General features: G+C 43.2%; 2 protein-coding genes across 3 annotated transcripts in view; both read right to left on the reverse strand.

Moving 5' to 3' along the window:
* tars2 (threonyl-tRNA synthetase 2, mitochondrial) lies at window positions 1–16,316 on the reverse strand. The gene is made up of 18 exons (XM_086077357.1): window positions 13,363–16,316; window positions 12,015–12,181; window positions 11,791–11,905; window positions 11,136–11,257; window positions 10,000–10,111; window positions 9,030–9,094; window positions 8,859–8,937; window positions 8,030–8,176; window positions 6,339–6,437; window positions 5,936–6,105; window positions 5,706–5,868; window positions 4,352–4,489; window positions 4,073–4,150; window positions 2,774–2,874; window positions 1,980–2,084; window positions 1,832–1,904; window positions 776–890; window positions 1–699 (listed from the first exon to the last, which is right to left on the reverse strand). Exons 1-18 carry the CDS (start codon window positions 13,432–13,434, stop codon window positions 557–559), a joined length of 2,064 nt encoding a protein of 687 aa, XP_085933483.1. The 5' UTR covers window positions 13,435–16,316; the 3' UTR covers window positions 1–556.
* Window positions 12,036–16,535, reverse strand: part of rprd2b (regulation of nuclear pre-mRNA domain containing 2b) — a 20,585-nt gene continuing 16,085 nt past the window's right edge. For both annotated transcript variants that reach the window (XM_086077354.1, XM_086077353.1), the window contains exon 11: window positions 12,036–12,181. The gene's annotated coding sequence lies outside the window, so the exon portion shown is untranslated. The remainder of the gene's footprint in view (window positions 12,182–16,535) is intronic.

Consider the following 16,535-nt stretch of genomic DNA (forward strand, 5'->3'; position numbering starts at 1 on the left):
CCAAGTGGATGAAGTTTTATTGGAAATTGAAGCTGCACTTTTCCCATCTGAAGGGCAGCACACTAAATTATCATGAGTTGCATTACACATTTGTCCTGAGACTCATACATGATTTTTTCCCCCACAAATAGTTCACAGATGTTTAATTTTTTTTACAATTCACAAATAGTTCCCATAACGCCTAATTACATTTCTAGGCCATGATTTTGTCCAACTATCTCAAGGATGAAGAATTGTAGCCTTTTCCACCTCAAGGCCGTTTTAAAAGGGGCGGCCCTATCCAATACAATTGGTCCGAATTTACAACAGGTGCATTTAAGCCTGCTGAACACGACTTGCACAGGACAGGCTGCACAGGACAGAAGTATATTGCAATTTTAGGAAGCCATAACACGACAGAATGAACAATCAAGGAAGAAGCAGGTTGCTTCATGGAGATGACGCGGGTGAGAATGAAGTCGAGTGGAGATTATTATTATTATTATTATTATTTTTTAAGAGGCTTCCGTGATTGTGCAGTTCACAAGATGGACGAATGTCACAAATTGCGTCCCCTTTAAAAGTGGTCCTGGTTACTCCTGGAGTCTCGCAGTTGCGAAAGGCTCGTCAGAACGTCCCGGACGGGCCTCGCGCCCAGCTGCTGGCCGCCTCGACTCCGAACGCTCACGGTGCCGCTCTCACGCTCCCGATCGCCAACCACTGGGAGCAAAACGTGCGTCGTCACAAAACAGCGTGGCTTGTAACGAAGGTGTCAACGGGGTCACGCCATCTTTACCAAACGTGTAGTTGTATTGTGCCAGCTGAGCAGAGCGGATCTTTTTACTTATGGTGGCGCCGGCGTCTTCATTCAAATCCGCCATGAAGCCGGCTTCACGAAACTGCTGAACCAACTTTATACAACACAAACATTGGACTTGAGAGAACTACGGGTATCAGGCGATTATTTTATTTTTTTTAATTGTAATTAATCGCATGACTTCAATAGTTAAAGCTACTGAAAGTAGAATAATCCATTTGGAAATGCTACTGCCACCTGCTGACGAAAAATTAAACTGTACATACCGTTCTTCACATACCACGCACATTACATCATGTCCACAGACAGGGCGCGGGAAAATCTAACCTGAATCCAGTCTGATAATTATTGGCCAGAGGCTTGCAGGACTACCGATTGTGAACAGCTAAGGTGTTAATCTACTCATTAGAAGGCATTTCAGTCATAAATGGTCAAATAAAAAGCTTATTGTAAGGTTACTTTGGGGGAAAAAGTTCCATATTGCAGCTTTAATTGCAAATTTTACATCTATTCTAAATGTTTTTATACTCTTGTAAAAAATGTTAAACTAATAGAAATGTGGCTGCATCTTTTAGTCAGATAGTAATTTCATAATAAGTCATAAAATTGAGGTAAAATAAAAAAGATAAAAAACGAGTGTGATATTGAGTTGAGGTCATTTTTTTGCCACTAGATGGCATAATTGCATTTGTGAGACACTGGTAACAGCTCAGTACGTTTTTCTTTATCATATTAAGAACTCTCTAATCTTCAACATGAAGTTGTGAAATTCTGCACATTTTTAAAATTGTAAAACAACTTGACCCCAGTCTCCACAATTATATGCATTATTATGACATTTATTTCTGCTAAATTTTGACGTGGACATGTCTGCTTCGTTACGACTGGAATCCCCCGCCAATATAGAATTTTCAAGTAATCGTGTGTTAAAAAAGAAAAGAAAAAAAGAGTGGCTTTAAAAAGGAACTTTAAATGAACTCAGAATTAACACAATCATTTTGACACCCCGAGAGAGAAAATCAACTTGATGCTGACCTGCTTGGCGGCTGACTCGCAACTGCTGCCGACCGGGATGACCAAGATCTGCGCCGGAGACAACCAAAGTGGCCTTTTGGAAGGCCGAGAACAAATGGTGACAATTTGGCCCATCAGAACACAACCCCACTTCCCGTCTTCTTCTCACCATTTGCCTCCAAAGTTTTCAGCCAAGATGGCAATCATCCTCTCCAGTGAACCCAGCACGGCGCGGTGGATCATCACCGGCCGATGATGCGACAGGCCATCTCGCCTGAGAAAAACACCAACTGTTACTTCACCAACATTTCGGATACAGAAAATGAAAGACACTCTTCTCCTGCTCTTACATGTTCTACTTCTACGCCACGAAAGCAGCTGCGGACCACTGATCTGTATAGAACTGTGACTTGTGGCGGGATTTGTCACGAGTTTTTTAACAAGTAGTAGAAGAAGAAAATTTTCCAGCAGAAGAAGAGTGTCTTTCGAGTGAAAGCAAAACAAGCGCAAGGGAAACAAACTAAGGTCGCATTTTGTTTCCCGACTTGTGCAAAATAAATACGTAATGGAAGGTCAGGTCGATTTTTCAATGTCCAACTTTAAACGAGAAACAGACGGCTCGTTCCCGTTCAATGGAGGCAGTAACACTGCCTCCTTGTGGACGGCGGAGGCACGGGCCTTAGACACACCTGAATTTCTTGTGTGAGCGAATATCTCCAAACAGCGTGATGTTTGTCTAAAAAATAAATGCGTGCGCAACGATCCACAAACGCACTTTCGACAACTCGCGGGGCAAAAGTTATGGAAAATGCACACACAAAATAAAAATAAAAAGACGTGAAAATCGCAAACATGTTTGTGGATCTGAAAAACACGAGTGAAAAATCACAAACTTATTTGTGTGAATCTTTTTGAGACAAATCTCTCCCCAGAGACATCCACGTTCTAGAAAGGAGCACTTACCCCACATACTGAAGGTCAAATCTGATTGGCAGTTGAAAGTCCAACTGGATGGTGGCGCACTGGTGCTGTCGGCCAATCGCATCTTTGATCTGAATGTCAATCTGCAACGTGACGTTTGGGTTGGGAAAAGGGGGTGTGGCATGAGACCTCAGCCTCACAGGTGCAGGACAAATTGCATTTTTGCTCATAAAATGAGCTGCCACGAGACTGAGCGGATGTCGCTAATCGCTGCTAACGCGCCCCAACTGGAGGCGGCGGGAGGAATGTTTGTTTTTATGAAGCGCGCGTGTTTGTTTAAGCGCACCCCAACTTGACCTGCCTCAACTCTTTTTGAATCTGTACACCTGAGTTTTAAAATCGCATGACTTCGTACAGGGTTTGTAGACTTTATAGCAAGTTTTCTATGACTTGTCAATTAATTTTCCAAAATCTTTCACTTAATTTCCAAAAACGAAAAATGAACACATTTCAGTCTGACCGCTGATAATTGTGGTGCATAAAGTAAAAATAAATAAAATAGGTGCTCATGTGAGGCATTGTAGTCGGTGCCTCTAAATTAAACAACATGATACTTTGTCAAATTATCATTACAAAAGCAGTTATTCATAATAACATTGACACGTGACCTCTCTCCATTACAGAACAAAAGAAATAGAGGGAAAAAGTTCTAAATAGGTAGAAATAAAATCTAATTTCCTGAATCAAAGTATTCATGTCACACTTGGATTTTTTCCCTCCTCAACACGTGCAAATCTCCAAACATTAACTGGAGAATACGAGTTCCTTTTTCCAACAACTCGTACGAGTTCATCACTTTATGCCACAATTTCAGTTTTCAGAACTTTTAGTAGAAAAGTTTAAACTTCTACTTGAAAACTACATTTTAATCGCAAATATAATATTTCAGAATTGATGTTGAGCAGAGAGGTGTTACGCTACCGTCACGAACTGTCGCATTATTGATGTAAAGTGACTTCTGTCTCAATTTGGATCACAAGAAGTTAGACCATTTTATTTCCGTTTTACACATCTGAAATATTAACAAGACAATATTTCACTAATTTTTCCAAAACTCTGTAGAAAATGTCACAGTTTTGCTTTCCAGGACCTGGAAAATGTATTTTCAATGTCCCTAACGGCACCAACCGTGTACTTGTAGCTTGTAGCGCCAAGCTAACCGCTAAGCGCTTCGTCTAAACAGCAGATGTGAGGATACCACACAAACCTATTCAGGCACATGACATGTTTTCTACTGAGAGTGCCAACATGATCCATACTTTGAAGGACGGCCTCCCTCACCTTTGGCCCATAGAAGGCGCCGTCCCCCGGGTTCAACTCCCAACCCTCGCCAAACTGCTGCAGGCTGCGCTCCAACTGCTGCACACACAAACAAAATCAGCGGCGGAGACCGTTAAGTGAGTCCCAGTTTGATCCTCGGGACGCCGCGTCGGGGTGTGCGCGCATTTAATTGCACTCAATTGAACGTGCTTTAAGTGCTGCTTTGAGATAAACATCTGCACGGTAGCTTGATAAGGCGGCTGCTTTACAACAATTAGTTCCTTTTGAGTGTGCGCATACCTGCTCGGCGTGGTCCCACTGCTCGGGCTCCCCGAGGCAGGGGGTGGGACGTGTGGACAGGAGGCAGTGGAAGGAAAACCCAAACACTTGATAAACGCTCCTCACAAAGTCCAAACAAGCCACAATCTCATCTTCCAGCTGCGAGGGATGAAAAAACAAACAAAACAAAAAAAACTTAAGAAGGCAACCGGGTGGCATGTTAACGTCAATTAGACACAAACGCACATTTGGAGGGTTAAATTCCACACGGGTGTGACGCCCACTGGCTGCAGATATCGAAAAGGAATTTGAGAGGATGCGGCCGGTCATGAGATCGCTGCGGCCCGACAGGAGACCAACATGAGGGTTTTAGTTGGACTCGCACCGCCATGGGAACGTTGTGGGGGAGCAGGATTACACACAGCGTGCAGCACATGTTGAAGGTGCGAGGTTGGAGCAGGACAAAGCGCCGCATTCATCAAGCTGGAATGTCTCGGCCATTATTAGTGTGGCCCGTCTAATCGCTGTAATATGATCCCACCTGTGTCACATTTACGGGTCGTGTCGGAATAGAAAAGCTTTTGTGTACTGGGCCGACCGAGACCAGCAAATGTTATCATCATATTGGAGATGGACATTTCCATAAATGGTCAAACTTGATGATAAACAGATTATCGCGCAATTATTTTTTAGTTGCACTATTTCGGACAAGTGACTTCATTTAGTCAGACCATTGCCTTGTCTAAATAATTTTTTTATTTTTTTTTAATTATTAAAAAACATGCTGTGCCGCCATCTTGTTGCATCTATGGGCAATTACAGAGCTTTTTGGGCATGCATCAAACATTCACTCGCAGCCATTTTCACTGAAGCAATTCCCTTTGCTCCAGGCTGTTTTACAGAATTTGGACTGATTTTGCAACGCCCACAGAATAGTGTTCCATTATTAGTGCTATAAAAACATGGAACCTACCAAAAGAAAGATTAGAGTCACTTCTTTCATCAGGAACAAAAGTATATTTCTATCTGTTTCTGTTTTGCAGCAATTAGCATTAGAATATAGCCAAGTTCCATTATTATTCACAAATCTATTTAGAACTGTGGGTAAATGAGCTTATTGCAACATGGCCCTGGTTGATCTCGTTTGCTCTACTGTCACCTGCTGGCCGTCTGAGTAATAACTACCATTTCTTCAACCTGCATTTGAGAGGCTGCATCAAAGCCTTTTGTATGCTCTAGCATAAAAACGTATAAATGCGTCTTTGGGACACTTAAAACATTTCTAATAGATCGTATTTGTACGTTTTTGGGAGCAAATGAGTTAATTACATAATTTAATAGAATTTAAAAAAACACATCAATTGGATGCTGCTACCTGTTCAGGCGTGCAGAAGATGTGAGCATCGTCCTGGCAGAACCTGCGGACCCGGGTGAGGCCCCCGAGAGCGCCGGAGAGCTCGTTACGATGCAGCGCCCCGAAGTCTGCCCAGCGCAGTGGAAGCTCTCGCCACGAGCGCACACGCTGCTCGAACATCAAGCTGAATGCAAGACGGCAAATGTCCAGACGCTCTGAAGATGAAGAGTGAAGAATGTGTGCGTGCGTACCAGTGGGCGGGGCAATTCATGGGCTTGAGCGCGTAGGTCCGAGAGCCCTCCGAGGTGACGGTGAACATGTTGTCGCTGTAGTGTTCCCAGTGGCCCGAGCGTTCCCACAATGCGGTGCTGTACAGAGTCGGCGTGATGACCTCGGCGAAGCCTCGCCGTCGGTACTCGCTCTGCCGAGGAAGGATGCGTACGCGTGTGTCATAAATGGAGACTAACTAAAAAAATATATAAAAAAAAAATAAATAATAATAATTAAAAAAATAAAAAAATAAAAAAATAAAATAAATGGAGACTAACGAGCACATTATGCTAACTGCTGATGGAAAATAACCTTGTTTGTGATGCTTGCACCAGTGGAATACAACAGCAGGGGGCGCTAGCAAAATTTGGACATAGAACTCACCCTGATGAAGTCGGTGAGGGCGTTGTACACGTGAGCTCCTTTAGGGAGGAAGAAGCAGCTTCCAGGACTGACATCATTGAAGAAGAACAACTCCTGGGCCTGAGGAAACATGTCGCAATACTCACAATAAACGTTTTCTTTTCCCTTTTCTAAGTATTCCGATGCGTAACATACGATCATTTCAAATCCTCTATTCCCATTGGAAGAAATGGAAATGTCATTAAGCAGCAGCCAATCATATCGCAGCGGGGCGTGCCCTGCCCAGCAAGAATTCAAGTGAGAGTCACGATAACGCCTCAGGGCTTCGATTACAGCTCACTCTATGCAAAGCGCAAGGATACATGAAAGAGTACGGTTGCGCCCAATTCGCACGGACTGCGGAACGGACGCGGCGCGTTTTCCGTATGGCATCCGCACGGACTGCAATTCAGACCGCGTGCGTTGCGTGATCTGTCCGTGTCCGGAAATCTGTCAGACCACAAGGTCACGGGAGTTCACGCTGGAGAGTTGAGTACACGCGATAACAACTGTGTAAAAAGAGTTCTATCGGTAAACAATAGCCTTGCATGCCTGTTGTCACATCGATATGCTTTTGGACATTATTTCTGGGACTTCTACCATGGGTTAGTATGTTTTGTGTTTAAATAGCGTTTTATTTTGTCATGGTGAATTTATTCTGAGCTCCTTTTTTTGTCTTAAATGTCCGACTCATGTCATGCTATGTAGTTAGCTAGCTTCCCTCCCCCCAAAAATGAGTTTGTTTTATTTTGAAATATACCGGATCGACCTTGATGCCGACGCTGGACTTCCTGTCCGGCTCGTGTCATTTCTTCAGCTTCATGAAAATCCGAATGCGGCGTCCGGAAACAAATAGAACGCTTGCGGAAACCTTCCGCAGCGCTTCATCTAATCCGCACCGCAGCTGATGTGAATTGACACGCATACTCGAATGCTTTCTATTCCTTACGACAGCCGTACGGAAAGCGCACCGCGTCCGTTCCGCAGTCAGCGTGAATTGGGCGTTAGAACATCAGTCAACATGCTACCGCATTTGTTCTCAGTTGGCAGCACAATATTTAGATGCATTAGCATTAAAAAGGCTAAGCTGCGCTTGTTGTAAATACGAGGCGTCATTGTGTTGTTTTATATTTAGCTTGGCAGTAAACTTCACGAACCCTTGCTTCTGAAACCGCGACAACGGATGCAAATATTTACATGTCAATGGTGAGTTTCATTATTGATTTAATTATTTTTAGCATTAAGCTAAGTAGACTTTCTTAAGGCAAAGCAATGAGGTCCTTTTAATTCCACAAGATATATTCTTCCATATTTAGTTTTGACAGTAAAGTTCAACTGGGAGTGGCTTGATGCTTCACTTTTGAAGATTTGCTCACAACTTGCCAAAGCTTCGCTATTGTTAAAGTCAGTTGAGTTCACAGCCCACGTCGTGTCTCAAGTTTAGATTAAATCATCTGAATGACGACTCGCATCTTGAAACATGTCATGTCACACTTTTGTCTTTTAATGTGTGCTTCATTGGGAATGACCACTTGAGGGCGTCGGCCGCCTCGAGCCCAAAGTTAGCTGGCCCTGGCCGACCCGCGACCCAAATGAGGACAAGCGCCAACAGAAAATGGACTGATGGATCAATAAGATGGCGTTTCTTCCGACATCCTCTCCAGCGATATTACCGTGCCGATGCGTCTGTGGTCCCGCCTGCGCGCCTCCTCCTGCTCCCGCTCCCACTCGTCCTTATCCTTCTCTCCGGGAAAGGCCACGCCGAAGAGACGCATCAAACCCGGGCACTCGCTCTGATCGGCCAAGGTCACGGATGACAGCTGGGGGGGGGTGAGAAAGCAGACGTGCAGATGGAGCAAATCACGCACGCCAATGTAAACGCAGAGTAAAGCGGCGGCGAAAGGGAGCGGAACAGCGTGGTTCGGCCAAATGAGGAAAGGCGAGCCAGAATTTCTGATGGATGCCACAGTGTGTGTGTGTTTGTAAGAGCCAATGACAGGAAACTGGCCTCTGACAAAACAACATCCTGCTGCCGCCATGGAATGGCAGTCAGCCCGGTGACGAGCCAGAATGGAAGAGCGGCTCCCTCATGGATCAATAACCACGAGGAGGGAACATTCCGTTCACACAGCCGCATGAAGCCCACCGGGCCAAAAGAAACACTTTTGCAAGGATTAACACCGTACTTGATTAGTGTGCCACATCAACTGTTTTACTCTTATTTATTCTCATGGGCAGGGTTTGATTTTCAGTTGAAATGTAGCGTTAGCAATGTGAAATGTTAGCTAGCATTGAAAATGTCACACAGGTCTTATTTGAACAAGATTCTTCAAATATTTTGATCGTAGTTGTGAGGCCCTGCGACTGGTTGGCGACCAGTTCAGGGTGTGTCCCACCTCTCGCCCAATGACAGCTGGGATAGGCTCCAGCATGCCCACAATTCGGGGGAATGATAAATGAACATTTATCACTGATGAAAAGAGAACAAACACACACACACACCTGGAGCATCTTGAACACCCTGAGGAGGCCAGTGTGTGGGAGGAGGGGCCCATCGCACAGGCCAATGCTGTCGCCACACCTGTGTCACACAACATGATTGGAAGAGTCATTCCAGTGTGTTCATGGGACAAGTTTGCGTGTGTGTGTGTGTGTGTGTATACACACACTTGCCTGTATACGGTAGCAGTGGGGCCGTTCATCTGCTCCCGTACAAGCCGCAATCTCAGCATGTCGTCCTGAAATAAATACAAACAAGGCTCAACAAATGTCACAGGTTAAAGACCCTTTTCACACTGCATTTAGCAGGGTGCAGCGCGCCGTCGTCAAACCCATTCATTGTGCATGTGATGAGGGGCGGGGACAACGGAATGGAGCTGAAATTGGAAAATGTTTGAGAGGATCTGCCGCAGTGAATTCATGTTCTTTTGGTGGACTTATTTACAAGTAACGGCATGATTAAGCTATCCAAGTTCCCGCCACGCCATTAGTTTCCCTCTGCTGCTCATGTCAGGGCTTTTTTTTTTTCCCCCCAACAATGAACAGTCCATCTTGTTGAAGTGTGGTTTAACCAGCAAAAAAAATCTGTTTTTACTTCCTGGTAGGCTGCTACGCCAGCAACTCCAAATATGGGCACGCTGGAAACGGGTAATTTCGCATTGCCGTGCGACTCCTTCACACTGAGCGAGTGCAGTGTGAAAAGGGCTTAATTAGGGCAAAAAAGGGAATCAAGCAAGACAGAAACTCTCGCTTTCCAATTACACACAAGTCCAATGTCAAGACGCGTTGACTCCTGCCAACATCCTTAAATCAATCAATCAAACAAGTGATAGTTGTTTATCATTAAAAGCAGGGCAGCATCGCACCCTTGTGGTTGGCACATCACAGTCCAGAGATATTGGGTTGAAATCTCCGCATTCTCCGCTACTCCGGAAATGTTGAAATCTCGACTTCGTTTTACTCGCATGCAAATTGCCTCTTGCCCTGCCATTCGGATTTTGGCCTGTTTTACTGCTGCTTCTCCTCAACCCTCCCTCACTCAGAGAGGGAGCTTAAAAAAAAGACGGAGCCGCCCATTTGAGGGAAGTGCTCATCCGTCTTCAGAGGATTCCGGATTGATGACATATGGAAGCGGCATACCAACCTGGAAGAGCTCACTCATCTCTTGCGCGTCGAGTTGTAGCCGGGTCAGAGGCAGCTTGAGGGCAGCGGCCGCTTTGCATCTTTTTTCCACGTCACCCAGAGACAAGGCAGCGCTGTCGGCGAGGGAAGCGCGCAGGTGCGACGTCAAAAGACAAACAGATATTTGACAGAGGCGCGAGGAATGTCAAAGAGGGGGATCCTATTTCAAGATGTGAAAAGAAAAGTAGGTCAGGGGGCCCCCGCATGCGTGATGTTAAAGATAACACTTTCTCTCAGGGAGAGAGATAGTCAACGAGGCGGGGGATTTGTTATGGTGAAAGAAGAAGCTATCTTGAGTAAAACAAACTTAGCCTGTCACAGCTGACTTGACTTCAGCAAATGTTTCAGACAACAAGCTCATATCAATGTAAACTCTGCAAACTGAAAATAAGGGCGGACGATGCAGTGAATATACACCTTCAAAGTCAATCAAAAACTCAATTTGAATTGCTATCAATCATGCAAGACCTCAGTATAGAGTGGTTATAACAAGTCTACACACCCCTGTTCTAATGAAAAGGTTTTTGTGATATGTAAAAAAAACAAGATCTTCATAAATAATTGAAAACTTAAAATAGAGCCTATAACTGGTAGAACACAATTTTAAAAAATATATTTTTGAGAGGGGCTATAAAACTAAACAACTCATGTTGTTGCATAAGTGTGCACACCCGCTTACAAATGAGGATGTGGCTGTGTTCAGAACAAACAACCACATTCAAACTTGTGATGGTAAATGGGAGTCAGCCGTTTAAGTGCCTCTGATTGACCCCAAATAAATGGCAACGCCGTCAGTTTTGTGAGATTGAAAGGATTAACTCATGGTGTGCTTTTGGCAATACTTTTTTTTTTTAACAGAAAAACATGAAGAATAGCCACTGTAAGTTATCTGGAAGTGAAGTGACTCGTTTAATAAAGCAGCATGACTCCAACTGTTTTAGAGGTGATAACTGCTTCATAGAAAGAATACTTTTTTTTAAATGCATTATTTAAACAAGACATTTGAGTTTTACTTGTGACATTGCAGTTTGTATTCTATTCCATTTGTAAGCTTTCTTTTTGTGTTTGTACTTCGCAAATTGTGAGCCAGTGTCTCACCTGTTATCCAACGCGTGATCACAGTAAAGGCCGAGCTCCGATGCTCCTTCGCGATACACCCCGGCACCAAAATCCTTCTGCAGCACTCCACCGAGTACACATGCTCCCGTTTGCCAGGCTGCCTAAGACAAAAACGTACAAACTAAGCATAGTAGAGTGGAATAATTCACATTTACAACATTCTGAATCAAAGTCAACGTCTCAGCTGTACATTTCTAAGTAGCTCTAACAGTGTAAAAGGTTGGAGTTCAAAGTTTTTGTGTACAGCAGCGCCATCTGTTGTCAGCAATGGGAATAACAAGATGCTCAGGAAGAACAGGGCGAGGGGAAAAAGTATTACTCGGGGAAAAATGTTGACATGAGTACCACAAAAGCACCAACAGTGCGTAAGTGAACCAACAACTTGAACTATCGCTTACTATTGATTACTTTCAGCTACTGTTAATCAACACATTCACAACAGGTCAGGCAGTAGAGATGACCGTGGAAAATGGGAATAAATCATGTATCGCTATAGCTTTTACAAACTCTGATATTAAGTGCTTGATTGCAATGAATCGTCATATTCTTCCATATTGCATGTAGCGAATTACTTTGGATTGCATAACAGAAAGTTAGTGAAAGACAAACTAGCAAAGAACTAAAACCGTTTTACCTGTCTTCCCTCAAGTGAGTCAAAGCCAAGAAGTTGCAGTTGACAGTCAGCCTCTAGGGGTCGCCCAAGATCCCACAGCTCCCCGTTGACCTTGCTCACCAAGGCTCCTTTCTCACTGCAAGGGAAAATTAGATTAACAAAGTGCATAAAAAAAATAAAAATAAATAAATAAATAAATAAATTATATTAAAAAAAATCCCTCAAAATTCTTGTTGAGCGTGTACCGAATACTCTGCGCGACAGCAAGAGGCGTTGTGACCCCGGCGGTCCCCTTGACAAACTGGTCATCACCGACGTGGACACTGATGCGCTTTTCACAAACCTCAACTTTCCTCTTTTGCTCTCTGAGAGACTCAAAGACTTGCACTCGCTCTGGCAATGACGGACACGCCTGAAAACAGAAATGTTCATATGAGGAGGAGGGCGACATTAAGAAATCCTTTCAACAATCAAACAGTTAAATTGTACTTTACATCTGTCCAAACTTCTAATTGCCAATCGCTAACCTGTATTCCGCACTAGCATAACAGAAGACCACATAACCAGTAACAAAAACAATAGCATGCAGTAAAACAATGCAACTGTGTGACATTTCCTTTCGTGGACTTTGCCGAGTAATACTTTTATCAAAAAAAAAAAAAGAAAGAAAAAAAAAGGCAAATGTGCTTATTAAATGGGACGAAGTTATCTAGGATTCTTTTTGACATTCCTGGACTTGATAACTGATTTATAGTAGTTCACTACGAATAATTGTCATATTACAACAGAAATAACCCCCCCCCCCGTCCAATTGTTTTAGATCTGTCTACGAAAATTGTGTATATTCTGCTTTATATTTTGCACTACAATCGACAACAGACAAAAAAACAAGACATGTCTTGCATTGAGCACCAATTTTTTTCCTGCCGATACATTTCCCCAAATAAAACATGTACCTAATAAATTGTAATGAAACGATTCACAAAAGTGAAATATGTTTGAAACAAAGAGTGACTATTAAATTGAAGTGTAGTGATCCAGCAATCTCTTCGCTGTACTGTAAATTAAATATTCCTGGCCTTTTAATGACTGATTTAGGATAGACCTGTCAAGAAGGGCACCAAATCGCAAATTAGTCTAAATTAGTTTTAAAACGCAATGTGGAGAATCAACATTCTAGCACTTGAGTTAAAAAGAAAAAAAATGCACGATTTAACTGAAGGGTACTGATTCAGAAAAAGCAACACAATGACGTCATTTTGGCATTCTTTTTCCCCCGCTGCTCCTAAAAAACCTTGGTGCTTTTTAACAACCAAGTTGATCAAATATCAATATCACGATTCTGCGAATGTGCACGTTTATCTTACAAAATTACTTTTTAATCCCACGTATCTGCAAGCTGTCAAATAATGCTAAAACGCCATTTAAATAACAGTCGTGTGACTGTGTTAATTTGGAAACTAGTTTAAAACGTGGTAAACTTGTCTGAGTGAGGAAAGTGCCGCCGCCCACAACTACATGACATCACAGCCCGACCTGCATGCTAACGTTAGCCTCTTAGCTAAAAGCGGGGACATCAAAACACTTGCGCACCTTGCTATACTTCCTGTAAGCTCGGGCGCTCGCCTGTCGGACCAGCGGCCGAAACAGTTGCGTCGCCGCCATCTCAAAAGCACACGAGTGGGCGAGCGTTCACCTCATGTTCTCCATCTACAGCCAAAGCCACTTTTCACTAAACTCGCAGCGCGCGGCCATGATCCCGGAACAAGACGCGCTGTGACGTCACGACGTGCGCGTTCACGAGCGAATGCGCGCGCTCACTCCGCATTGTCTCTGCACGTGAGCGTGTAAACAAGCGCCGTTGCGACGGCAGACTGAAAATGGAGCTGGAAAATAAATGTTCGCACAAAAGCCCCGTTTTGGTTTGTAGTAAGACGTGAATGAATACATGAAATACAAATAAAAGCCTAGTCATCATACACCTGTTTTGCAGTTATGCGGAGTAATTATAATGTACTAATCGTCAGGACTCATAACATGCATTTAAAATGCAGCTCAATAGGGATGGGAAGCGCAAATGAATTTTAGGCGTACCTGGGGAAATTAAAATCGTGTGTGCTCAGCAGCGTTTATTGAGACACCGATGACAATAAAATAATCCAAGCGGGTAGTAGTTAATAATAGTGTTCAACAACAATTTTAAAGCAATTGTCCCCAGGCTGGGGGAAATTATATTAGGACAATGGTATGTGTTGTACCCGACTTTGAACATACGATGGCGCTAAAGCTGTTTCCAGTGATTTTACAGGTTAGTGACGTCACACCCAAAAATAACATGATTTCACTGTGGCACAATGTTATGAGCTTAGCTGCATCACACTGTCTGCCCAAGCGTGAAAATTAAACAACAAAATGTCCGATATAGTGGATAAGACGTTTGACGTGTATCAAGAAGCTTTTATGAAATAAAAACAATGAAAATCTACTTGGAATCAATCAGGTAGATTTTGCACTCTGTTCACAAAAAAACATTACTGAACATGGTGAAAGTAGTATTGTGTGTCATTTCAACTCACATGCAAGGAAAAAAAGTTTTGTTTGTTATCTTCCCATGAAACGGTATGAATAAAATTATGGATGGCTAAACAATGTTATTTTTCCCGTGTGTAGTGCTGAACTTTTAAAAGTTAGTAAATGCATACAAAACCTGACTACAGCAAAAGGTGCCGGAAATAACCAAGTGATGCGTGGAATAGAGCATGTATGTGGGAAAAAATGCATTTTAAAAATGAATCAGAATGATGCATTTACAAAAGCGTGTGCACTGTGGTGTCACTAGAAAGGATTGGACACTCCCACACCGGTGATACAGCATCTTTGATGAAACTTTTCCTAACTATCCACTTTTTTTCTCAAATTTCTTAGCCCATGTAGCAAGGAGAGAGTTTGTTATAGTTTGTGACAAACAACTAAGCTAAGAGCTCGAAGCAAATAAATGACAGAAAGTGGAAAATAAGCATGTTCAACAATGTGCAAGAAGTTGAAGAGACAACGTGCATCCACTTGCATGTGAACTTGAGCGCGATACATCGCATTTCCTCATATAGTGGCTGGGGGAGTTTATTTACTCGAATGAAGTCGGCGGCAGGGCGGCCTTCTGCTACTATGCAAGTAAAACAAAACAATTAAAAGGACAATTATGGAGAAATAAAAACCGTACGCCGCAGAGGGAAAACATCGAACAGCAATCATTTCCATCTCCACAGATAAAACAGTCAAAATCGTTTACACATTTCAATCCAGTCCCAAGACTATGTCATTTACAGTGCTGCCGTTTTGGTTAGCAACAGAGTTCAAATGGGTAAGGTGTCTAATTGGAGGCATTTATTTATCCGGTGAATAATGTTCCTGGCAACTATATGATGGACGGCCATTATTTGAGGAAATGCGGCAGGTTGTTAGATGAGAAATGTGCCGACACAAATTGTGTTGGATGTAAATAAGGTGAGACTTTGACAGCAGCGACACCAGTTATGCACATGTCACAATTTGACAGTATGCTCAATGTGGACGACAGCGAGGTGCGAGGCAGCCTCGAATCCTGCTGAGGGAGAAGGACGGCTGTTGTTTTTTTTGCCGACAAGACGGCGAGCGCACGGGCTCTCGGAAGCAGAAGACATTTAAGACAGTGACGAGACGAGGGCGATTTGACAAGATTACAACTCCAATATTCAAATAACAGTGGTCAGAACAATCCCGGTCGATGCAAACGGGTTTCACCATGATGTGGCCACATCTTGAATTTGAGGCCATAAGTGGCAGCTAGACAAGAAAAAGAAGCGCACATTAACTACAAAGCGCTATTTATTCAAGAGTGAATAAAATAATCCCTCCCGCCCCACTTTGATTTGAAACTGGATTTTATTCAAGTCAGGACATGCAAGAGCTCCTCAAAGTACTCGCAGACACCCCGTGAACGCTTTCCATCCAGCATGCCAACGTGAAGCGCGCTCTGGCTAACAAGTACACTGGTGCCTTGAGATGCGAGCCGAATTTGTCCCGTGACCATGCTCAATACTCAAAACACTTGGATCCAGATTCAGAGTTCCCACTGAAATGAATGCAAATGCCATTCCTCCGTTCCAGCTTTTTCTTTGCGTTTTTAGTAGGGGGGGGGGGGGGGGGAAGCATACTAATACTGTAAAACACGCAAGTCCTAATTAAACAAAGTCAAGAATTGAACCGTTTGTGCACGACGACCTTCAATTTTGCAATCCAATGAATTTGGCTGCTCCTTGTGATGTGCCCGCCTTGGCCACCGGAGGCAACCTACTACCACGGAGGGACTCAATGCTCCAATAGTCACTTTTCATACAAAGTAGGCCTTTAAATATCGTTACACGATCTGTCTAAATGTCTTATGCCACCATTTATTTGGAATATTCGTTGCTTAAAGTATTCCAAAATCGATGCCAACTGCGAGCATGTAGTGTTTTTATGTATGTTAGCGTTAAGATAGACGAGCTCCCATGAGTTATGTATAGTTTAAAAAACATAAAGTGCAATTATTGTTTTAATTACACCTTATGTTTTTTAAACTGGGAGTGGCCTTAAACATCTGGAAGCCATGTTTTTGATGAATTGTTCACAATTTGCCAAACTCGTATCTCAAGGTACCACTGTACGTTTGAAATTTGAATTAGGGATGAGCATGTTTGTACATTTACTCGCTTGTGGAGGGAAGTATTAAATATCATTTTAATGGG

Source organism: Leptonotus elevatus, chromosome 6, assembly GCF_054856555.1.
Source record: "Leptonotus elevatus isolate MCC_2025b chromosome 6, RoL_Lele_1.0, whole genome shotgun sequence".
Lineage (NCBI taxonomy): Eukaryota > Metazoa > Chordata > Actinopteri > Syngnathiformes > Syngnathidae > Leptonotus > Leptonotus elevatus.